Source organism: Colletotrichum destructivum, chromosome 1 (genome assembly GCF_034447905.1).
Source record: "Colletotrichum destructivum chromosome 1, complete sequence".
Classification (NCBI taxonomy): domain Eukaryota; kingdom Fungi; phylum Ascomycota; class Sordariomycetes; order Glomerellales; family Glomerellaceae; genus Colletotrichum; species Colletotrichum destructivum.
Window position 1 is genome coordinate 4,973,936 of NC_085896.1, and position 22,076 is coordinate 4,996,011.

The 22,076-nt window shown below is 53.3% G+C and overlaps 9 protein-coding genes across 9 annotated transcripts; 6 read left to right on the forward strand and 3 right to left on the reverse strand.

Moving 5' to 3' along the window:
• The first annotated feature begins 234 nt into the window (after positions 1-234).
• CDEST_01502 (uncharacterized protein) lies at positions 235-770 on the forward strand. The gene has a single exon (XM_062917661.1). The coding sequence runs from the start codon at positions 292-294 to the stop codon at positions 514-516; it is 225 nt and encodes a 74-aa protein (XP_062773712.1). The 5' UTR covers positions 235-291; the 3' UTR covers positions 517-770.
• Positions 771-1,751: 981 nt separating this feature from the next.
• Positions 1,752-3,095, reverse strand: CDEST_01503 (Putative NmrA-like domain, NAD(P)-binding domain superfamily). The gene is made up of 4 exons (XM_062917662.1): positions 2,684-3,095; positions 2,403-2,636; positions 2,269-2,343; positions 1,752-2,193 (listed from the first exon to the last, which is right to left on the reverse strand). The coding sequence occupies exons 1-4, from the start codon at positions 2,893-2,895 to the stop codon at positions 1,785-1,787; spliced, it is 930 nt and encodes a 309-aa protein (XP_062773713.1). The 5' UTR covers positions 2,896-3,095; the 3' UTR covers positions 1,752-1,784.
• Positions 3,096-5,449: 2,354 nt separating this feature from the next.
• Positions 5,450-6,414, forward strand: CDEST_01504 (uncharacterized protein). The gene has a single exon (XM_062917663.1). The coding sequence runs from the start codon at positions 5,648-5,650 to the stop codon at positions 6,287-6,289; it is 642 nt and encodes a 213-aa protein (XP_062773714.1). The 5' UTR covers positions 5,450-5,647; the 3' UTR covers positions 6,290-6,414.
• A 768-nt stretch (positions 6,415-7,182) lies between these two features.
• CDEST_01505 (Putative bacterial bifunctional deaminase-reductase, dihydrofolate reductase-like domain superfamily) lies at positions 7,183-7,776 on the forward strand (the record flags this gene model as incomplete). Its single annotated transcript, XM_062917664.1, has 1 exon — positions 7,183-7,776. One exon carries the CDS (start codon positions 7,183-7,185, stop codon positions 7,774-7,776), a length of 594 nt encoding a protein of 197 aa, XP_062773715.1.
• Positions 7,777-8,224: 448 nt separating this feature from the next.
• Positions 8,225-9,677, forward strand: CDEST_01506 (Putative ergot alkaloid biosynthesis protein). Its single transcript, XM_062917665.1, has 3 exons — positions 8,225-8,783; positions 8,864-9,060; positions 9,160-9,677. The coding sequence occupies exons 1-3, from the start codon at positions 8,327-8,329 to the stop codon at positions 9,415-9,417; spliced, it is 912 nt and encodes a 303-aa protein (XP_062773716.1). The 5' UTR covers positions 8,225-8,326; the 3' UTR covers positions 9,418-9,677.
• A 242-nt stretch (positions 9,678-9,919) lies between these two features.
• CDEST_01507 (Putative class I glutamine amidotransferase) lies at positions 9,920-13,441 on the forward strand (the record flags this gene model as incomplete). Its single annotated transcript, XM_062917666.1, has 4 exons — positions 9,920-10,281; positions 10,368-10,490; positions 10,554-13,231; positions 13,317-13,441. The coding sequence occupies 4 exons, from the start codon at positions 9,920-9,922 to the stop codon at positions 13,439-13,441; spliced, it is 3,288 nt and encodes a 1,095-aa protein (XP_062773717.1).
• Positions 13,442-13,731: 290 nt separating this feature from the next.
• Positions 13,732-15,261, reverse strand: CDEST_01508 (uncharacterized protein; the record flags this gene model as incomplete). The annotated part of the gene is made up of 6 exons (XM_062917667.1): positions 13,732-14,128; positions 14,192-14,222; positions 14,284-14,348; positions 14,430-14,547; positions 14,621-14,909; positions 15,085-15,261. The coding sequence occupies 6 exons, from the start codon at positions 15,259-15,261 to the stop codon at positions 13,732-13,734; spliced, it is 1,077 nt and encodes a 358-aa protein (XP_062773718.1).
• A 1,451-nt stretch (positions 15,262-16,712) lies between these two features.
• Positions 16,713-18,289, forward strand: CDEST_01509 (Putative O-methyltransferase domain, S-adenosyl-L-methionine-dependent methyltransferase superfamily; the record flags this gene model as incomplete). The annotated part of the gene is made up of 6 exons (XM_062917668.1): positions 16,713-16,940; positions 17,007-17,133; positions 17,188-17,311; positions 17,386-17,535; positions 17,584-17,903; positions 17,976-18,289. The coding sequence occupies 6 exons, from the start codon at positions 16,713-16,715 to the stop codon at positions 18,287-18,289; spliced, it is 1,263 nt and encodes a 420-aa protein (XP_062773719.1).
• A 535-nt stretch (positions 18,290-18,824) lies between these two features.
• Positions 18,825-20,416, reverse strand: CDEST_01510 (Putative carbohydrate-binding WSC; the record flags this gene model as incomplete). The annotated part of the gene is made up of 4 exons (XM_062917669.1): positions 18,825-19,241; positions 19,318-19,949; positions 20,003-20,106; positions 20,160-20,416. The coding sequence occupies 4 exons, from the start codon at positions 20,414-20,416 to the stop codon at positions 18,825-18,827; spliced, it is 1,410 nt and encodes a 469-aa protein (XP_062773720.1).
• Between the last annotated feature and the right edge of the window lie 1,660 nt (positions 20,417-22,076).

The following is a 22,076-nucleotide window of genomic DNA, read 5'->3' on the forward strand; positions in this document are numbered from 1 at the left end:
CAGGTCGATCAGACGAGAGGTCTGGGCTGCGATGTGTCTGTCGGAGTTTTGCGGAATGATCACCTGTCACATTGTGGAGTTTTCCGTCAAAATGCAACTTGGGGGAGTTACCACAACGTGGGTTTGACTGTCAGTTGTGCTCTGTGCACTCCCGAGTCAGTTTGACTCGAGGGTGCAATTTATCCTAAACCTTCAAGTCGACAAGAATACCCACACCGCTGTACTTGAGACCCAGTGAGTTCCTAACTGAGCCTAGTCGAAAACTGCAATTTCACTTCAAACAAGTCTGAGATGATGACCTCCTTTATGCTTAATAGCCTCACACAGCCTTCCCACTTGGTTATTTTGCATGCCATGGGCAAGTATACTGAGAAACGATTTCTCTGTCAGACTTCGTCTACGTTTGCGTTACGGTTGAAACTTCAAGTCGTGCAGGCGCTACTGAAGAAATCAACTATTAGTGAGGTCCAACGTCGGACCGTTCGGTTGCAACTCGTCCTCTCAGAGCCACTTTGATGATTGGGGGGGACGGAGTTGAAAACTCGGGAGCCAAAAAAAGACCGCGACGATGACCTGGAGTCTGATAGTTACGCAGAGTGCTTCATACACGTCAGTGATTCCATGCCCCCTTTGAAGCAAAGAAAACAACCCCAGCAACTCCAACCGACAGGCTACACATATCCAATGACATCCCAACTTGTCGAAACAAATTTCTTATGCTCAGGTGCCCGGCGTATCTGTAAATAGATGCCGTATCTCAATGAATGACCATGCCTTGGGCCTAACATCTCCTTGGCAAGGTAATTCTCAATGCCTAAAACATCTTCGAGGACGAGTCTCATTCCGATGCTTCAAAGTACTTTCAAGAATGGACAAGCTTCGTCCATTAGCGGAGTTTCAAAAACGTCTAAGGCGACAAGCTGCAGCACAGATAGACAATATCGTTGCTAAGGATTGGACGGCATTCTTTGGCGTCCTAGAAATACTCCAAATCCTAAAGAAAGAGAAGAAACTGGACAAATACTGACAGCTTCCAGTTGCAGCCCGTTCAATAACAACTGTCGGAGCTTGGGCAGGGTGGTGCTCCATTGGGACATTCTTTCCATACACCGCTGGTGAATTTCGCCCTCTGAGAAGAAAGGCAATTTCTACGGGTGGATGTTGCAGTCGCTGGCGTTTCAAGTTTTGAGGTTGGTAAGCCTGCATCAAGTGCGCCTCGTGACGATGATATTCTTCCTTGGGTCCCTCCCAGGGCCTCTTGCGGCTATCAAAATCCCATCTGGAGACCCTATTGAAAAGCTCGACGTAGATGGGATATCAGTGAAGTAGGATAGACTGAGCGACGACACGAAGGCGTCTCGACGTTCTGCCTAGGGTCGCCAGCCCCATTTGGTCGGTCCTTGTGTCCGGCAAACACGACGTCCCTAAGCCGCATCAACCACAATCGAAAGTTGACAGTGCAGGTAAACATGACCGCAAATGGATAATGGGATCTCTGGTAGGCAGGTTTATAATATGTTTGGTTAGGGGGAATTCTAGGGGGAGTCGACATCGTGTAATTCAAATACTAAATACATTCCAGGGGTTGAAAACCAGTACGGTTCAGATATCTCGAATGGCAGGGAGGTTAGTGAGGGTGCAGCCAATGATGAGCAATCTGACACCAGGCCGTAGCTTTTATCACCCATGTCACGCTGGCAGAGGCTACATGTAGGCTCGGGGGTTTTGACCTGTCGTGATACAGGAATCCAGCCGAATGCCATTCTTATTCATTTGTATTCATCTTAGAAGCACTGCCTGAAATACGCAGCGACCTGTGGCGGCATCTCCCGATAGGCCTCCAGATTTCCCCTGACAACTAGATCCTCAAGGGTTGCCTTGTCGTAACCATCGACCTCCCAAAAGTCGGTTCCCACCATCTGGCACTGCTGACCTGTGGCCCAGATCTTGCGGCAGTACCAAGCCAAGGCAAAGGGGCTGCCGGACTGAAGGCCGCCCTCTACCTCGCCGTTGACTTTGTCGAGGCTGTGGGTAGAGACCTGCGGCGCAACGCCGTGCCTCGCTTCCAGTGCAGCTTCGATCTCCTTTCCTGTGGGTGCCAGCTCGCAGAGGGTGATGGCACGGTTTTCGAGCTGGGAGATAGGCGTGGCCGCGAAAATGGAGGAGTAGGCTGCAGCCACGTACTTTCTCGTGCTGCAAATGATATTGTGTGAGCCTTTAAGATTCGATTGATCCCTAAGACCCTCTCGAGTGGCTGAATTGACTCACCAGAGGTTCAGCTTCTCATTTGCGCTGTTGCCGGAGTGTGTGATCATGTTCCCGGCCAAATCCACACCCATGCCCCTGTAGTTTGGCATTTATGGTTAGTCAGAATCAGCAGCTGGTATCAGACAAGAACTCACGGCGTGTTGAGGGCGAATTCGGCAAAGTTGCCCACGAGCACGACAGTCGTCGGGATTCCGGCGGCTCTGGCAGCCTTCTCGACCTCGTCTTTCTCTTTGTTGACACCGATTCTCAGGCCTTGCTCGTCGTAACGTGCTGCAAGGTCTGAAGGCGAGAACAGCTTGACGTTTGTCTTCGGAATGGCCTTGACGAATCCGTGTTGCCTACGGACACCTTCATGTCCAACAAGAGATCTGCGAAAAGTTAGTTTGGGCCTGTATGAGTCTAGGATCACACCTACACCACAATGTCAGTATCTTGCAGAGCCTCGATAAGTGCAGCCTCATCATCGACGTCTACCTCAACCTTGGCGACGTGGTCAGGAAGGCTCGAGATGTCCGAGCCGTGGCGATACAGGATCTTGACTGGCGCCCCCGAAGCAATCAACGCGTCGACAATGTTGGAACTGCCCCAGCCACGATGACCATAGACAGCGATTCGATTGAATGACATTGTGCAGGAGGATGGATGTTGGTACTCAAATTTGTCGCGATGTGAATGGGCGCCGGAAAAAGCAATGGCAGCACGGTCGATGACAGGGGCTCTGAGATAGCTTGAGTTGGAGTGGAAATTGAAGATATGTGAGGAGCACCTTGGTGGCTTTATATCACTTGAGGGACAGGGAAAAAAGGACGTAGCCAGTATGAAGGCTACTCGATAAGACATGCATTGTAATGAAACCGGGCATCCTATCCTGACAACGGGGATACCCGGAGTTTTCCGACCTTTGTAGGGCGCACTGCATCTAGGGCGTAGCCTCCGCTACAAAGTGACTAATAACCATTGAACCAGAAAACGAATCAGTGCGAGAATCTTTACTCTGGTGGAACTGGGCCAGATCTGAGTGAAAGGATTATGTTTGCCTACTCGCTCTGCGCATCAAGTCGTAGCACCTTTCCTTCACTAACGTAAGCCGTGTAACCCGCCCAGGCCCAGTTGTGTGGCCACAATAGGCTGGATCTCCAGATTTCCCCACTTAGCTGCGAGATTTGTGCGTTAGATGAACGGCACGGGTATTATAAAAATTGCAGATTAGAAAGAATTGGTCAAGACTGTTGCATCCGGCACTCGTTTGCTTCCGGGTGATGGGCCTGTAAACAGTGACATGCACAGGGTGGGGTAGTCGGCTATTAGTGTATTGACGTCAATGTTGTTAAATGCTCCCGAGATATCGACTGAACGGGGATTGCTGACTGTATTACTCGATATTCCCGTGCGTCTTTAGTAAATTTTGTGGCGCCCAGTCGAGTTTCGGTACCGGTCTTCAACCCTCCGCCGATGCAGCGAGGCCACATGACAACAGGACCCGCTATCGGCGCCAAGGTGCTGTGTCACGGACATACCATCCAAACATACATGGAGTCACCCAGAAAGTAGTTCGAAAAGCTTTGGGAACTGCGACACAAGGAATCAGGAACCATCGGGATGGAAGAACCAATTTGGTGACATTGACTGGCCGCACACTTCCATCTAGATTTCATCTTCCAGTCATTTCCAACGTATTCATACTTGAGATCACGTTGCACTATTCCGTACGGCAGGCTAGCAAGTATCTTGGTGCAAGAGTAAATCAAGCACCGCCGGCTCCTGTCACTAATGTTGGAATCAGCTGACCATATCTTCAATTGCGTTCGGTGAAGCTGCCATAGCGTACACATTTTCGAACGCTTTCCGAGGAAGTCAAGAACCACGGCGCAGGCAACTTTGATTCAGTTGATTGCAAGACGCAGCCCCTCCAGAATCTGGCCACAGCAGGCGCATTATATAAGTTCTTGTAGTTGTATATCTAATCTCACCATTGCCTATGATTCAAAGCCTCCTATAAGGTGTCTGCAAGCAGACTTGTCGACTTTGAGGGACGCGGAGTCCAAGATTTAACTCAGGTAACGTTTGATTCAATGTTACTGCTACAAATTTCAACCCAGTCGCGCTTTTGTCACGATGATGAAAACTGGTCCTTGCCTGACCGCTTATCAAAAAGCGTACAGGACTGCGGATAGAGGAAATTGGTTATCTATTTAAGTGAGAAAATGTCCTGCAATGAGTTGCAACTGACTGTGAGAAAAAGAGAAGACAAACCAAGTTTTAGACACGGTAAGCGTTTGAGGCGAGCGTTGATCTCAATGACTGAATGGATCGCGGGTTGGAGACGATTGGCCGCTCTCTTGTCTAAATTTAGATGAATGCCGTGACCAGATGTCAATTTGCTCTTCATTTCTTTGTCAAATGGATCTGGACAAGAATGCTTGGCAACACCACTTGTTTGCTCACCGCCTACACGCCGAGGCGCACAACGCGCACCCTTCGCCAAAGTGTCTTTTCTGACAGCGGCTAAAGCCCGAACAACATCCCATGAGAGAAGCCACAGTCTCAGAGTATCTAATGAAACCCTGTGACCGCATGCTGACTTGTTACCATGGTGTCGGGTCAATGACCCCAGTCTCAGCGTCGTATTGGACTGGGCCGCAGGGCCGCAGACCTTTAGGCGCCGGGGCTTATCCTGTCATGTGACGACAACACATCATCGCCGCCTCGATCTTTGTTCAAGACCACAGTTTGTGCTTGCCCTTTCACATTCCTCTTACACTATGGAAAAGGCGGGGAGCTGATGAGGCTTTTCGGTTGACGCCCAACCTGAATCACTGGTTCTTGGGACGCTGACCGTTTGTCACCCCGCCAAGGGTCAATAGTTCCCTGACTGGACGACTTTTGCGCCCAGTTTCGACAGTGCGCCATGTGCTGGGCAGCGGATCTGGTGGCTGGATGTTTCCGAAAGGGCATGTAGTTGAGTGGTTTTGGACATTCTTATCCAGTTACCCCTGTGCTGACCGCTTTTGGCCCAAGCCACCCCTGAACGCTATCATTGGCAGCCTCCTGTGCTCCTCGTCTCCCTTCTCGAAGCGCCTGTAATGAGACAATCCTCCAGGTAGTAGGCGCGAAGCCTGATGTCCAGTCGTCCGCCCAAAGACGTTTTGCTCGTCTCGTATGCCTGCCTCGCCCACTATTTGGAGTACTAAGGTGACTGTGTTATCGTGAAGGGTAGTTGGGCTTCCGCCTATATTAGAAATGAACCCCCTCGTGGGTGGGATTTCAGTCCGAAACTAAGCAGAAGTATTCATTTGATTCTTTTGTTACATCCATTATCTTTGAGAGCAAGCTCTCCCGTTATATTTACTCCTGTGGTCCTTTTTCTTAATCTGCAAGGATGACGAACCTGATCTTCGTGGTACTCTTTATGAGCGTCCTGCTCCCAAATACCAATGCCGCAACCTTGAGATTACCATCCAGCAGGCATTCACACGACACACGTCACATGGCACCTCTGGCCTCACCCACCCCCACCAAGCCAAGTCAAGACCTTCCTGAAAGTCACGGATCATCTGCTACCAACAACGAGCGAACCGCCCCCGATTCCGGCGACAAAATCCTTTCACCAAAAGGGATTAGCTTTGAGAAAGCTAAAATGGAATCGAGAGGGGATGGATGTGAGGCCGGCATGCATTTTGGACCGCCGGCAGATACTGGAGTGATCGAAGATTGCATCACGAACCTCTATGCCAAAGGACCAGAAGCCATGTGCGAAGCTTCAGCTATACACTGTTCCAGAAAAACACCCACCACAGACAGCACCAACACTGCGGTTCAGGTCGTCGACGATCCTACTTCGGACGGAATCCCTTGTTCTCTGATCATTGAGTCACTGGAAAGGTTTCTCATCTATTGCTGCACTGGCAACCAATCTGGATGCGGAGGGAATATTCCACTGGGACCATCATCACAGGAGGGTGGTTTTAATATTGCAAGTAGTGGAGGATCTGCTATGATAATGATCGAAGTGTCAGAGTGACAGTGACGACCAGTGGGCACGCGTGTCTGAAGACGATATTTATTTCCTTCGAAGAAATCCGTTTTTAATCACGGTATACTTATCTAGCGCAATAGGAGTTTTTGAAATATAATATATGGTGTGTCAGGATGAATGCTTTGCCAATCTGGCCCTATCACTTCTTGACCGAGCCTTGGGATGACTTCCCGATTCATTTCGACATAGACGTCTAGCAGTAGGAAATAAATTTCCAGTAGGAGCAGATCGAAAAAAGAAAATTGAACGTGTGGCTCTGAAATCTATTGCGTGTTTTCCGTACAGTGACTGTGAGTCTGTGTGAATGGAATCCTCAGCCGATGATCGGTCTTGTACGGAGTGGTTGTAACACCGTAGCCTCGGTCCAGTTTCACACGCCACTCCAAACACCTGCGTGGTATGAAACGAATTGTACGCTTTGTGGAGGTAAAACAACCCAGCTGCACGCCACCTAGTCCATCACATCTGGCGATTTTAGCAAGTTAAGTCACCGAGGCAGGTCTCACAGTTCGATTCCGCGTGCTCTGCATGCCCCTCGGGAATGTAAGCCTAACACAGGCAGCGAGGCACTCGGTTTGTCGCGGCCCGCCTCGTTGTACTGTATGAGATGACTTCAGTTGCGCACGAACGGTGGAAGAAATGACATCACGAGAAACCCAAGTGTTCGGAACTTCGTCATCGAGGCAGACAGGGCAAATATGATGCAAGATCGAGGGTTTCAATGCTCAGCTTACTTCGGGGTGGCAGCTCGCCCTCGGCAACTCCAGATCACGAGTCCTTTTTCTGTTGTTATAAAGATACTCGTCTTCGCTACCAATAAGCTGGAACCCAATAGTAGAGGAGTAAATCCAAATGCACAAACTTCGATTCACACAATCATGAAAGAACCACTCAGACGTCTGCGGTACAATGTGGCCGTGTCACTCGACGGCTTCATCGCCCCACTGGACGGAACGACAGACTGGATCGTGCACGACGACAGCATTGATCTGGACGCCCTCGACGCGCAGTTCGACACCTTCGTCATGGGGCGTAGGACGTACGAATGCCTCTCCGACATGGGCGAGCTGAACCCGCTGCGTAACCACCCGCCGGAAAGCCTGGTCGTGGTCAGCAAGACGCTGAAAGGCGAGCAGCACCCGGGCGTCACGGTGGTATCGCGGGACTTTGTCGACCGCATCGCGGACCTCAAGAACGCCGAGGGCCGGGACATCTGGCTCATGGGCGGCGGGCAGCTGGCGGGGCCGTGCCTGGACGCGGGGATCCTGGACTCGGTGGAGACGGCCATCATACCGGTGATGCTGCGGAAGGGCGCGAGGATGGTGCAGGAGTCGCCGCAAGCGACGCTGGGCGGATTCAAGCTGGATCTGGTGGAGTGCCGGCAGCTGGAGCCGAGCGGGATCGTCCGGTGCAAGTACAACGTCAGTAGGCAGATGGCCGCATCATTGGGAGAGGCCATGTTTTCATGTTGAGGGATGGGATGGGATGGGATGGGCAGCAAGAGGGATGACGAGAGACCACTATGAGAGACTTGGAGAGAATACGCCCAACAGCTGAGCGTTGGCGGAGCACCTGGGAATTAGATTGGTTGAAAGCGAGAAACCAAACAGATCAGTATACCACACTTGTTGTCAGAATTGTAGATGGGATGCATATCCCGCTACATCGTGGATGAGTGATTTCAAATCAAGATTCCCACGTCAGCATAACTTATAAGTGATGTATGTACCCCGCATCCATGTCCTCGGCGCCAATATCTGTCCGCCTCTAGCTAAGCGACTCGAGAGAATCCAGACAGTCTGACAAACCACAAAATCCCCCGGGGTGGGTGTCCTCACGGAGTTTGAAGGATTTATCTAGTCGTTCGATTATTCTCCTTCTCTTAAATCCGTGACACGACATTTCGACTTTAGTTCCGTTAATCCCCCAACCCCAGGAAAACACTTTTCCCCCCTATAAATACCACAGACACGCGCTTTGTTGAACATTGTTCACATAACCCATAATCATCAAATAGTCATAATGGCAACAAGCAACTCAACGACAGTGTTAATCCTAGGCGGAACCGGCAAGGTCGGCCGCCAGATCGCGAAGCTCTTCGCAGCGACCTCAATCCCTACATACCAGGCCTCCCGGAGCGGAGCCTCCACCACGGAACCGGGCGCCGACAACATCAAGCCCGTCGCCTTCGACTGGGATGATGAGACGACGTGGACCGCCGCCCTTGAAACCGGCGCGACGAGCATCTTTCTCGTCGCCCCGCTGGTCATGGACATGCTGCCACCGATGCAATCCTTCATCGACCAGGTCAGGATGAAAGGAGACACCACCGTCACCAAGCGATTCGTCCTGTTGAGCGGAAGCCCCATCGAGCCGGACATCAACGGCTACGTGATGGGCCGGCCGCATGCGTATCTGAAGGACCTTGGTGACAAGGGGGAAGTGCAATGGGCTGCGATACGACCGACTTGGTTTCAACGTGGGTGTACAATTTCATCTTTTGCAAAAAGGGGGTATTTCCAGAGGAAGCCGATGCTGACGAGTTGACGACCCGATCAGAGAACTTCGTCGAGCAGGAAAATCACCGCAGATCGATTGTTGACGAGAGCACCATCTACTCGGCGACGGCGGACGGTAAGATCCCCTGGGTGGCGACCGAGGACATTGCGGCGTGCGCGTACCAGCTCCTCACCCAGGAGGACGCGCCCAACGACCAGTACCTCATTCTTGGCCCGGAGCTGCTGGCCTACGACGACGTAAGTCCCCGGCATCTCACACTCCCAACAACTCACCCTGGTGAGGACTGAGTGACTGCCTTTGGGGCGCCTGGTTGACGTGAATGGTTGCTTCTACAGATCGCCACGATCCTTTCCGAAGTCCTCGGCCGCAAGATCGTGCACAAGAAGCTCTCGACGCAGGAGCTTGTGGACCGGTTCACCGGCCAAGGCATGCCGCGGGACTACGCAGATATGATGGGCGGCTGGGACACCGCCATCAAGAACGGCAGCGAGGACCGGACGAACAGCGTCGTGCTCGCGCTGACGGGAAGACGGCCAAGGACGTTCCGCGAGACGGTCGAGAAGAACAAGGGTGTCTGGGCGACGGTAGCGTAAGGGGGGGGTATGTATCATGGAATGCAAAGGGTCTCGGAGAAGAGTGAGGGAGCTCCCGGGGAGGGTGTGATGTTGGGTGCAATACGTCAGAACAGCTATATGCGGGGGAACAGGGAACAGGGAACAGCATTCCTCTGTTATTTTCGGAGTCATTTCATTACATGGTCTCCTCGTACAATTGGAAAAGGGAAAAAAAAAAAAGGTTTCGTTTTCAGTCAGCCGTTTTCAGCCGAAATCTTGGACTCGTCTTCTGCGTGCGGGGGAGGGAAACACACACACACACACTCACTCACACGCGCGCGCGCGCGCCCGAAAAGTTGAAACAAGTCATGAGATCACATTTGTACCCCTCGTCTGTGCCCTGAACTTCTGCCGTTGTCAATGTCATTTTCCAGCAACTTCGACCTCACACCAGAGTACGGATACTCTACGGCTGGCTGGGTTGTCTGGACGAGTTTGCAGTTGCTGAACTCTCTCATCAAGCACCACTCACCACCACAAGATGGAATCGTCCTTCGATCCCGTCAAGGACGAAAGGACCGTCATAACCGGCGCCGGCGAACGCCGGGGCACGGAGGACGCGCCGAACCCACTGACGTACCCCAAGGCCGCCGAGCCCTTCAGCCAGGAGCTCTTCAAGAGCCCAACGTCGGAGTACCGGGGATGCCCGTTGTGGGCATGGAATACGAAGCTGGACAAGGAAAAGCTCCTCCGGCAGATCGACCACCTGAAAGACATGGGCATGGGCGGCTTCCACATGCACGTTCGGACCGGGTTGGATACCGACTATATGGGCCCCGAGTTCATGGATCGTGTGCGAGACTGTGTCGAATATGCCGAGAGCAAGGGGATGCTCGCCTGCCTGTGAGATTTGCAGCCCCCTTCTCATCTTCAATCAACTGGCCAAGTTGATTGATCAACTAGCGAAGATTGTAACTGACCTAGATCAGATATGATGATGACCGGTGGCCCTCGGGAGTTGCTGGCGGCAAGGTTGTGAAGGAATATCCCGAACACAAGGCGAAGCATCTCATGTTCACGCCGCGTCCATACGGCAGTGTTGAACTTGGGGGGTAAGAATCCAGATCGGATATGAATTCTCTCTCTTTTTTTTTTAGTCTCACCACCACTCACAGCGATTGCTCCCCCAGCACAGCACGAGCATGCCGGAGTGAGCAGGGATACCTGCTCGCCCGGTTCTCCGTCACTCTCGATGAGAATGGCTGTCTCAAGTCGAGCAAGAAGCTCCAGGGAGGCGAAGACGCGGAGCCCGGCGGCCGAGTGTGGTATTGCTATGTCGAGATCAACCCGCCCTCGGCCTGGTTCAACGGCCAGACCTACGTCGACACGATGAGCACCGAAGCCATCACCCGCTTCATCGAGAGCACTCACGAGGTCTACAAGGACAAGATCGGCGACAAGTTCGGCACCGTGGTGCCTTGCATCTTCACCGATGAGCCCCAGGTCGCCAACAAGACCCAGCTATCCAGCCCGACCAGCGTCGAAGACGTCTTCCTCCCGTGGACGGGGGATCTTCCCGAGACCTTCAGGAAGGCCTTCGGCGACGACGCCGATCTCATCAGCAGCATCCCCGAGCTGATCTGGGACCTGCCGGGAGACGCGCCCAGCCTGGCCCGCTACCGGTTCCACGACCACGTCAGCGAGCGCTTCGTCACGTCCTTCCTCGACCTCCTCGCGAGCTGGTGCCGCAAGAACAAGATCCTCCTCGACGGCCACATGATGGAGGAGCCGACGCTGCGGTCCCAGACGACGGCGCACGGCGAGACGATGCGGTGCTACCGCAACCAGTCGATGCCCGGCATGGACCTGCTCAACGACTGGGTCGAGTACAACACGGCCAAGCAGTGCACGAGCGTGGCCCGCCAGAACGGCATCCGCGGCGCCATGAGCGAGATCTACGGCTGCACCCACTGGTACTTCAGCTTCGAGGGCCACAAGGGCTGCGGCGACTGGCACGCCGCCCTCGGCATCACGTTCCGCGTCCAGCACCTCAGCTGGGTCAGCATGGCCGGCGAGGGCAAGCGGGACTACCCGGCCAGCATCAACTACCAGAGCCCGTGGTACCGCGAGTACGGCTATGTCGAGGACCACTTCGCCCGCGTCGGCGTCGCCATGACCCGCGGCAGGGCCGTCACGCGCGTCGCCGTCGTCCACCCCATCGAGAGCTTCTGGCTGAGCTTCGGCCCCAACAACAGCGGCGACGACGAGGGCGGCCGCCGCGACCAGGCCTTTGTCGAGCTGACGGACTGGCTTCTGCACGGGCTGGTGGACTTTGACTTCATCGCCGAGAGCCTGCTGTCGAACCAGATCGACAGGACGGTGGAGGTGTCGGCGCCCCTTAAGGTTGGCCACTGCGAGTACGACGTCGTCATCTTGCCCAACCTCCGGACGATCCGGTCCTTCACCCTCGACGTCGTCAAGAAGTTTGCCGCCGCAGGGGGTAAAGTCATCATCGCCGGGGCGGGGCCGGTGTTGGTCGGCGCCCAATACCCGCCGCCGGAGATCAGCCTCGACATCGAGCCGTGTACCAAGGTCGACTGGAACAAGGACGACATCCTCTCCATCGTCTCCGAAAGTCGAGAGCTGAAGATCGATCTCAAGCAAGGGGGGCCGACCCAGACTCTCTTGTACCAGCTGCGCCAAGACGGCGAAGAGAGATTCCTCTTTGTCTGCAACACGGACCGCACTAACCCGTACGATACGGTGGTCAACATCAAGGGCGAATGGGACGTCGAGATCATGGACACCTTCACGGGCAACTGCCACCACCACCATCACAAGGTCAAGTATGACGACGGATGGACAGTCTTCGAGCACCGGTTCGAGGGCTGCGCCAGCTTGTTGTTGAGACTGCACCCCATCCTCGCCGAAACCCTGTCTTTCGTCGACGTCGTCGAGGAAGTCGCTTCGGCGCCGTGCCAAAAGCAGTCCGCAGAACTCAAGCTGGAGGAGGTCGTTCTCTCCGAGCCCAACGTCCTGATGCTCGACTACGCGCTCTACAGGATCGACGACGACCCGTGGGAAGACGCCTCGCGGCAGGAGATCCTCAGGATCGACAACGAGATCCGCGACCGTCTGCGTCTGCCCCCCAAGGGCTCGGCATGGAGGCAGCCCTGGACCGTGCCGCAGTCGGAGCGGGCCGCCAAGGTCTACGTCGACCTGCGCTTCGAGTTCGAGTCCCAGATCGTCGTCAAGACGCCCGCCTACCTCGCCATGGAGAACCCGGAGAACGCGAGCATCTCCATCAACGGCCACAAGCTGCCGGTCGACGCCGAGGTGCTGTCCTGGTGGGTCGACGAGGACATCAAGACGGTCCCGGTGCCGAAGCGGGCGATCCGCAGGGGCAAGAACGTCATCGAGATCAGCATGCCCTTCGGCGTGCTGACGAACCTCGAGAGGATCTACGTCCTCGGCAGCTTCAGCGTCGAGCTCAAGGACAACCTGCCCGTCCTGTGCGAGAGGCGCCGGAGCCTGGGATGGGGCGACGTCGTGCCGCAGGGCCATCCGTTCTACGTCGGCAACGTCACCTACAACTGCAGCTTCTCGCTCCCGTCCCGGTCGGACGTGACGCTGTCCGTCCCGCAGTTCTCCACGCCCGTCGTCAAGGTCCAGTGGGGGGAGAAGGCCCGGAAGAGCGGGCACATCGCGCTGCAGCCAAGGACGCTGGACCTCGGGGAGCTCGAGGCCGGGAGGCACGAGGTAGCCATCACTGCCTTTGGGTACCGGTACAACTCGTTCGGCCACGTCCACCTGGCGGAAGGGTACCCCGGTTGTTCGCCTGACCGGTGGCGATGTAAGTGACTCTACACCTCTACCTTGTTCTTCATGTTTTTTTTCTTCCCTCCCCATGTCGTCGTTGCTGACCGTTTTTACAATAGCTGCGGGTCCGGACTGGAGTGAAGAGTATCAGTTGAGACCGAACGGAATCTTGGAAAAGCCTTCCGTTCTTGTGGAGTCAAAAACCGGCGATGGGAGTGAGGACTGGATTGTCCTGGCCGAGTAAGAGAAATCAGACGGTGGTTAACGTGTTCTTTCAGGTAATCAGGTGGGCCCAATTGAATGGTATTTCCTGAGTCAATCAGTTGGTTCATAGTCAGCTATAGCCTCTCCATATGTTCAAAATGTCACGCATATTCTGGCTATCTTTTTATTGATAACAAGGGCAAGGAACCTTGGAACATCGTTCTGACGTTGGATGTCCGCATTCAATCCTCATAGTTAACACATGTTATTACATACCATAGCTAAAGTAGAATGTCTTGGTTAAAACTTGAAGCTCGTCTCGGTAATCACCTAGAACGGATTCCCCTTGGCTGGTTTGCCAATGTCGACCAGACTTTTCGGCCCATCATCCGTCTCGTAGGATATTGTGATATCGTCCCGTCTAATGATTCCTACCACGCCATTCTTCTGCCTGAATGTAGCCTCGATGATGCTTTCCTGGCTGCTGGCGTCTTTCCCCTCGTGGTGCGAACCAATGACCGTGGATGTTCTACCAACAGAGTCTCCGTTCCAAGGGAGCGAGCGAGAGCCTTTTCTTCCAATTGAAACCGGTTGCAATTCAGCAGTGCCGCTCTGTTCCTGGTATTTCCGGTTGGTCGTGCTGAGTACGCGACGTCCCAGAGCAAGTTCCACAAGAGGCCCCAGAATGGGTATGCAGGCAGCAATGATGAGGGTGTTGCCTTCGACACTGTCATGAGTTGGTCAGATCTATAAGATTGCTTGAAAGTGGAACAGAGATTTAGGGACTTACATTGTCCATACGACCAACTCCGCACTGTCATCTGCTTGAAGATCAGTTCATGCTCAATCGACTACGGAGGAAGAGGATTTCTCATAGCGTACAGGTGAAGTCTTGACTGGCGAGAGATGGCAAGCGGGTGCTTTTGTAAATAGATATAAAACACGAGCTTGCAATGTCAGTTTAAGATTCTAAAATCTGGAGCACACTGTGGGGGGGGGGGGGGGGAGCATGACAGAAGCACACTTACATAGAACCGATACCAAGAGCAACGCTCAATACTATCTTCTTTTTGATGTTCATTTGAAGTTTCATGAGCACTGTCGCCGGGTAGATTGCAAGATAAAGGTCAAGTGCTGCAGAATATGCTGCGTGACAACTACATCAGCCCTTGCGCGCGCCAGGAGACAAAGGAAAAGAAAAATGGGTCACTGTCATTACCTCCCGTAAGAATAGCAACGTTGACAAGAACCCATGGACTCCAACAGTTCTTCTCCGTCACTGAGTAGTCCCACTGAGCATACGTCGGACTACACTGGGCAAATAGGATGATGATGCACAGTGATACGAGTACCAAACATACAGTCGCCAGTGACCAAAGTACCCTCCGATGTACTCTCCCAGGGTTCAATATTCTGACCAATAACGCCACCACAGCAAACTTGGGTACTGTATATGCGAGTACGTTCGGAGGGAAACCAGAGATGGTCGACAGGATAGCGGCGGATTGCTGCTTTTGCGAAAGTGTATCGGCGTGTCTCGGCCATTACCGCATCGAATGGCCCATATATCGAGACCGACTGTGAGATAACTGAGAAGCTGGGCCGTGTTAGTAAATATTTGGATCTGTGGTTCTTAGGTAGTGAAAGGAGAAGAGGGAGAAAAATGACTCGGCATGTACATACCAGCGACAATACGGTCAAATGGTCATCCAAATGCGTCTGGCCGAGGATCTTGATTCGGACAAAGAGACGAGCGGCAACAAACAAGGTGCTGATGCCGACAATGATACATATTGTCAACATGATGTTTGGGCCTTTATCCTCGGCCGCGTAGGCTTCCGACATGACGGTATTGTTCATCGTCTGCGCGGATGCTATGGCGCTTGAGCAGCTGCTTCAGAAGTTTGAAATCGGGTAAGAGGTCGAAATGAGAAGGTAAAATGTTTGTTGCTTTGTGGATTCTCGGAGTCGATCTGAACGCCAATCATATCCAGTGAAAGGAGAGATGGGGAAAGTGCCAGAATAAGATAATTATCAGGTTGGAATGACACACGAGGGTGGTCACGACACTCGTTGTCTTCCTTTCACGGGGTGGTTTTTCTTTTTCTCTTTCTCTCCCTTTTTGTTCATCTTCTTCTTCCCATTCTCTCCCTCCTGTAGGCGGAAAGGGACACTACCCTCGTAAGCAGTTTGTAGTGGACAGCTACAGAAATCAAGTCGCGGAAAAGATGGTGACCAACTGCCTCCTGTTGACTTCACAACTTGTGACCTGTTGGAAGCGTCCCGGGCTCCCGAGATCCCGAGATCCTCGTCTTTGGTCGGTCTTGGCGGGCCTGCAGGGATGAGTGGAGGGGGCAACTGTTCATGGTAGCATTTAAGAACCAAGAACCTCCAACTTGGCGATGGATTCTGGCAATATCTTGGGCTGTTGGTTGCTCTTTCGTGCAATACTGGGCCGGAACTGGGACGTTCGCCGGTTCGAACCCACCGGAGGTCCCGGGGACCCCAGAGGTTCCCACTCGGAACGATTTATCCTTGCCAATCAGGCGAGTGCTATGCGTCACTTAGAGCCAACAGTAACAGAATCATCTGATCTCATGCAGGAACCTTGACATTGTTCCAACAACATCACAGAGTCTCGATCTCGGGACAACTCCGAAGGTGGCAATCTAACAGCACCAGCCAATATGTCCTCCTTTACTCAACATGTACTTCATATTTCAGTGGATTGCTTGACTCGTGACGAAATTTACTATGGACGAGACGGCTGTTCGTTGGTTCCTTATTCCTGGAGCGCTGTACTCAGCCAGAGGCAGAGATATGTTGGCCCAGGCCAGACATGTGACGAAGAACAAGTTATCGGATATTACTGCCGATGCCGCTATGTTCTCAAGTGCCTGGCCCGCGGCCAATCTCGACCACAGTAGTTGGCAGGGGCTTTTACAAATATGCCTGTCGGCCGAGGTTTCTTTCCCATCTTGGGCGTCGTATCCGACGCTCATGTGTCATGGCATGCAAGTTGAATTATGTTTGCTTTTTGCGGAGTATTGTTATGTTGGAATTTTGCTCCTTCGTCGTGGTCTCTCTCTATGGGCGGTAAAGTGGACCAACAAACCTGACTTCATATCTTACATATACCACGTTGTACATGAGCAGGTTTGGTCATCTCTGGCATAATTGCTCCTAAAATCGTCTCTCCTGAGATTTTCTAAATTCGACCTGTCCCTACACCCCCGAACTTCGGTCTATTCCGGCACAGCCCAGTGCTCTTCCAGCGACGCTCGTTATTTCAAAATTCCAAAACGAGCATCATGGGTTCTATTCCCAACGGAGACTCCCCGGGTATCGAATTATCGGTTGCCTTGACGGCGTGCAATCTTTCCAGCGTTGTCCAACACGCGAAGAAGATCTCGGCTCTCGCGGACGTTGCTGCCAGTGGCGACGATGCTGCACGCTTGAGCGCGCTTGCCAGCGCCCGCGCGCTTGTCCATGCCCTGGAGACACCTCGCGAGACTATGATAAAACACTGTTGGGCCCAAGTAAGTCTTGATAGTGCGGCGTCAACGTCATGGGGTTGGGTTCCAAGCTGACGCTGGGAACAATAGCCTGCCGCCTTCACGGCCTTGACCTACGCCGTTGACTCGGGCCTTTTTGCCTTGATGGCAAAAAATCCAGCGCCACAGAGAGTCGCCGATCTTGCCAGGACATTGGGACATGACCCTGCGTTACTGGGTGCATCTGTATAGTCAAGTGATACTGTAAGCCCTCAAAGCTAACTACTGACAGGCAGGATAATGCGTCATCTCGGCGCGATGTTGTACATCACCGAAACCGGGCCAAACGAGTACAAACCGACAAACTTTTCCAACGCGCTCACAATCAACAGCATGGGGGCAGGCTACCCCTGCGTGTAAGCTGATTTGATTTCCATGTCGCTCTGAAACGTCACGGGTCGTAGCTAATAGAACACCAATAAACCTCCAGTGCCGGTGCATGCATGGAATCGCTTGCTAAGTTCCATGAGTTTGCCAAAAAGACCAACTATCGCGAACCACAAGACGTCTTCAACGGTCCGTTGCAGTACGGATACAACACCAAGCTCGATTGCTTCAGTTGGTTTGCGGCGAACCCTCCGTATGTTCCCCCCTTGTTGTAAGTAATAGCCTTACTACATTTACTAAGTCGTATGAAAGATACGATTTCCAGTTTGCCCAGCATATGGGGGGCCTACCGCCAAGGTCGGCCCAGCTGGATGGATGAGGGGATGTATCCTGTCAAAGAGCGCTTGATCAATGGATTCGACCACTCTGGAGACGGCGTCTTGCTTGTAGACGTCGGGGGTAGTTTCGGACACGACATCGACGAGTTCAGGAGAAAACAGCCCGCTGCTCCTGGAAGGCTTGTCGTGCAAGATCTTCCTAGCGTCATCAACCAGATCGAGAAACTGGACGACAGGATCGAGAGGATGGGGCACGACTTCTTCGACGAGCAGCCTATTAAAGGTCAGTATACCAACCGGAAACTTGAGTGCCTGGAAAATCATGAGGATGTATGCTGACAGAAGCGTTGGTAAGGTGCTCGGGCATACTACATGCACTCTGTCCTCCACGACTGGCCAGATGACAAGTGCAAACAGATCTTGTGCCGTACGACGGCGGCGATGAAGCCAGGCTATAGCAAATTGCTGGTCAATGAGAACTGCATTCCGGACACCGTTGCCGACTGGCAGAATACGGGGCAGGACATCATGATGCTCACCCTCGTCAGCAGTCGAGAACGCACGAGAGTCGAGTGGCAAGATCTACTGGAGAAGGCCGGATTGCGAATTGTGAACATATACGGAGGTGGAAACGGGGTGGAAAGCCTGATTGAATGCGAGCTGGCCTGAGTAGGATGCCGAGGGTGACAGAGGAAGTCTTTGAAAGTGTTGGATGTTTCCGTCTTCCATCACTAGTGGGATCATTCTATCTGGCACAGTACCGAGTGTTTTCCCCTCTGCATGATTTCTGTGAGAACATCACCACTGCGTGTCCGATATCGGAGTAGGAAACCAACTTAAGACAGATCGAACGATGAGTTGCATCTTGAAGCAGAGCATTCCGGTCTGTTACCAGCTGACTGCTTTCTCGAGGACATTTCCCCAATGGCGGAGAGGCTCAACACCTAGTCTCCTCCAAGCAGGGTGAGTAGCAGCAACATACACAATACGTAAAGACCGAAATTCTTTTTTGATGAAATGACAGTTGAAAAGAATGATTATTAATAGGAATATCATAACTAACAGCATTACATAGCGTGTTCGACGTATCCACCCCGTAGCCCATCCCCTCCCTAGCCAGCACGTCTGCCTTTTCAGGAGTTATGAATTATTGCCAGGGCAGCTTGCATTCAGTGCGGCCCACGCCAAAGAATATCTGGTTCCATTACAGCGAACAGACCGAGTCGTAGAAGGTGTAAGTGCTGCATGGGCCGCTTTCGCCGCTACCCTGTAACAAGACAACGGGGATGGCGAACGCGAAAAGGTTGCAAAATGGCCTGCCGTCAAAGTAAATACCATACTGGATAGACTGGCAACTCGGCTCCGCATGGCAAAAGTCGGAGCACTGCTTGGCCTGGGTCAGTCCGTTACCGAGATATGTCCTGATGACCCCGTAGCCGAAATGGCAGCCGGGAGTGCCCTTGCAAGGGGCCTGATAGATGTTCATCCGTCCGGCGCCACCGCATGTATCGGCCCGGTTGCCGGCGCACGACATGTCGCAGCCGCTGGCGGCGGGGCCGTTGCCGTTGTCGATTGTGTTGCCGCAGAAGCACTCGGAGCCGTATTCGAGGCCGGCATAAAGCTACAGATCACTGGTCAGCCCGTGTCATGTTCGCCATCGCCAGAGGATGGTTTCTGCGCCGGCAGCGAGGACTTACATAGTTTAGTCCGGCACACTTGGAGACGCACTGGGCGGCGCTGAATTTATCAAAGCTGGGAACCTTGTAAGACAGAGTGCGTCCGGAAGGACTGTCGGTGTAGCAAGACTTGGAAGTCCAGCCGTCAGGAATGACACTGGGGCTGTTGGGCTGAAGCTTGTCGTTCTTGTAGATGTTGATGGCCGCCGCGCCGCCGCAGTACTGGGTCTTGTCGGCCGTGCAAGCCATGTTGCAAGATTCGGCCGAGATCGGCTTGCCGTCGTTTTGGATGCCGGTGCCGCAGAAGCATTCTTTGCCGAACTCCAGACCGGCAAACTGGTAGCCCTGGGCAGCACAGGCCGATGTGCAATCGCTGACCCTCACACCCCCGGAAAGACTGATGCCCTTGGTCAGAGTGCGGGCTGAGGCGTGATCCGAGTAACAGCCGATGGACTTGAAGTCTCCGGACGCAGCCAGGATAGCAGGGGCGGCATCGCCGTTGGTGAAGACATTGATGCGTCCCCCCTCACCGCAGACTTCGTCCCTGTTGCCCTCACACGGCTTGCTGCACTCCTCCTCGGGTGCCTTGGTGGCGGAGGAGGCGAGCAGGTAGCCGCAGTAACACTCCCTACCCCATTCAACGCCAGCAACGCCTACCAAACATCAGTACAGAGGTCCAAGGGGTTTCCGAACATGGTATACTGACTGTAGCCCTTTCCGTCACAGAACTCGATGCACTTCTCTTGCGACATGTCGCTTCCGTGAACGCTCGCTCCGCTGAGAACACGGGCGGATGGTGAGTCGGTATGGCTTAACCCCCCCCTTGTTAGTAACTGGTCTCAAAAGGCTGGGTCTGACCTTACCATCCCAGGTAGCTCCATCTCGAAGGCAGATTCGTGCAAATGCCACTGGGGAGTGTGCGCTTCAGGACAGATCGCTGGACCGAAGTACCGTGTGCGACCAGGTCGACGGATCGCTTAGCGGGCGCGGCTTCAGCTTGAATGGAGTTCAGCGCGCCATAAGCGACGCCGTTGTTGGTGACATCCTGGATGTCGTTCTGTGCAGATACAGCGGTAATAAGAGCGAGGGCCACGGCGGGCAAGTAAGAGTAGACGTGCATGATTGCAGATAAGGCGGCGGGCGGAAGCTTTGGAGGATAAGCTTGCAAGAAGAGAGTAGTGTGATGAGAAGGATGATGAAGAGGATGATGGATAGTAAGTATTTCGACGGCAGTCCATCGGGTATATATACTAAGGAAATGTAGGCAGAAACGGTATGTATCCAGAACAGGCCCCTTTTTTTCTTGCTCGTGGCGTTTTGACGATGACTTCCAGCTCTCAGCCCCAAGGGCCGATCATGCCCCGGCACCACAACCCTAGCCAAGTGGTATTGAGTTAATATGGTCATAAACCAGCTGGAGTGGGCTGGAGAATAGAGTTGAAGAAACCAGGTGATAGGGGCAGGAGAGGAAGGCCGCTTTGGCGCATAGTCCACCGCCATTCTCACATCGAACTAGGCATCGCTTGGGTCGTCTTTCAACAACAGTACCAAAAACCGTTGGGCAAGTTATCAGTAGTGCAGTGGCTCGGGCCGGATCAGAAAAGGAGATTTGGATTGAGGCTGGACTGGCCTACCTCTGTGGCATTGAGTTGATTCATTGGTTACCTCCTGGCCCAGTTCAGCAGCTCTAAAAAAGGAGCAAAAGCCTGGGTGGACTGCGAGCGTTGGGTACCAGACAATGAACCCCTTTTAGTCTTCCACGTGCTGGATCTCTGTTAACGATGCTTTTCTGACCCAGGCCGCTGGATCCAGGCCTCTGGGGCAAATGCCAAACTGTCATGAGGGCCACCAACTAGTCTGGTTGGGAAATTGACCGCAGGCTTGGAGCTGAGGCCGGACGTTGTGCCCAATGCCTTGGCAAGGGGTAGAATCGAGCGTCGAGGCTCCACCACCCAGCCTCCTGGGAAAGTGAAGAGGCTAGCTATGGAAGTGAAGTGCGGGGAATTAAGGAGAATTGTCCGTTTAAGGCGCGGCTGATACCGCGCTGCAAGATACCGGCTGCTCCTCTCCACGTGTAGCTATGAAGCTAAGGTCGGATGCGAACAAGCGGAAAAGCAGTGAGGTTGCCCCAGCTGAAAAGCTTAGTGTAATTAAGCATCTTTGGTGCGGCTAATCATTCCTAAGGCTCCCTCGACCCGTCACCTGAAATTCTAGATCAAGACCAAGCTTAACTACAATCGGCAAAGACTAGGCCTGGCTGGAAACGGGCTCACGCACCTCGTCTCTCGACCTGGCCATTATCCCCCGCACCTTTGGCCAGACAATCCTTAGAGGCGTCAGGAGTAGTCAAAGCGTAGGGCGAGAATATCTGTTGTTCAAGACTATCGAAATTGGATCTTCCTCTTCAACTCACCGCCTGCGTGGCTGATTGGCTAGAGCAAAGCTTAAATGCATTGGAGTAGAGAAGCAGCATGCAACATGGACTTGCCCGGCGGACGGAAAGATGGGATTTCAACAAAGCAATGCTAAGTGCATAAATTGGAGAGATTCACCCACGCTTTCACCATTCGAACTGTGATGGTGGGACTGGAAATCATGCTGGCTGGACAGCACACCTGGGCGTCTTTATGCAGCGCCAACTATTACTGAAGCGGAGATCACAATCATGGGGGAAAGCTGGAAAATGCGGTGGAAAAAAAGGGGTCCGAGTAGACCATATCGTTATACTTGGCGGTTTCCACACGGAAGACCAGCCTGGAGTCTGGGTTTGTTATTCCCAA

What these genes read in the sequence shown, in the direction of transcription:
- CDEST_01502 (XM_062917661.1), top strand. Translation starts at nt 292, where the DNA reads ATGATGACCTCCTTTATGCTTAATAGCCTCACACAGCCTTCCCACTTG.
- CDEST_01503 (XM_062917662.1), bottom strand. Translation starts at nt 2,895, where the DNA reads ATGTCATTCAATCGAATCGCTGTCTATGGTCATCGTGGCTGGGGCAGT. An exon ending in GAATTCGCCCTCAACACGCC is followed by an intron (nt 2,344 to 2,402) that starts GTGAGTTCTTGT and finishes GCCAAACTACAG; the next exon opens with GGGCATGGGTGTGGATTTGG. An exon ending in AATGAGAAGCTGAACCTCTG is followed by an intron (nt 2,194 to 2,268) that starts GTGAGTCAATTC and finishes TATCATTTGCAG; the next exon opens with CACGAGAAAGTACGTGGCTG.
- CDEST_01504 (XM_062917663.1), top strand. Translation starts at nt 5,648, where the DNA reads ATGACGAACCTGATCTTCGTGGTACTCTTTATGAGCGTCCTGCTCCCA.
- CDEST_01506 (XM_062917665.1), top strand. Translation starts at nt 8,327, where the DNA reads ATGGCAACAAGCAACTCAACGACAGTGTTAATCCTAGGCGGAACCGGC. An exon ending in ACGACCGACTTGGTTTCAAC is followed by an intron (nt 8,784 to 8,863) that starts GTGGGTGTACAA and finishes CGACCCGATCAG; the next exon opens with AGAACTTCGTCGAGCAGGAA. An exon ending in AGCTGCTGGCCTACGACGAC is followed by an intron (nt 9,061 to 9,159) that starts GTAAGTCCCCGG and finishes TTGCTTCTACAG; the next exon opens with ATCGCCACGATCCTTTCCGA.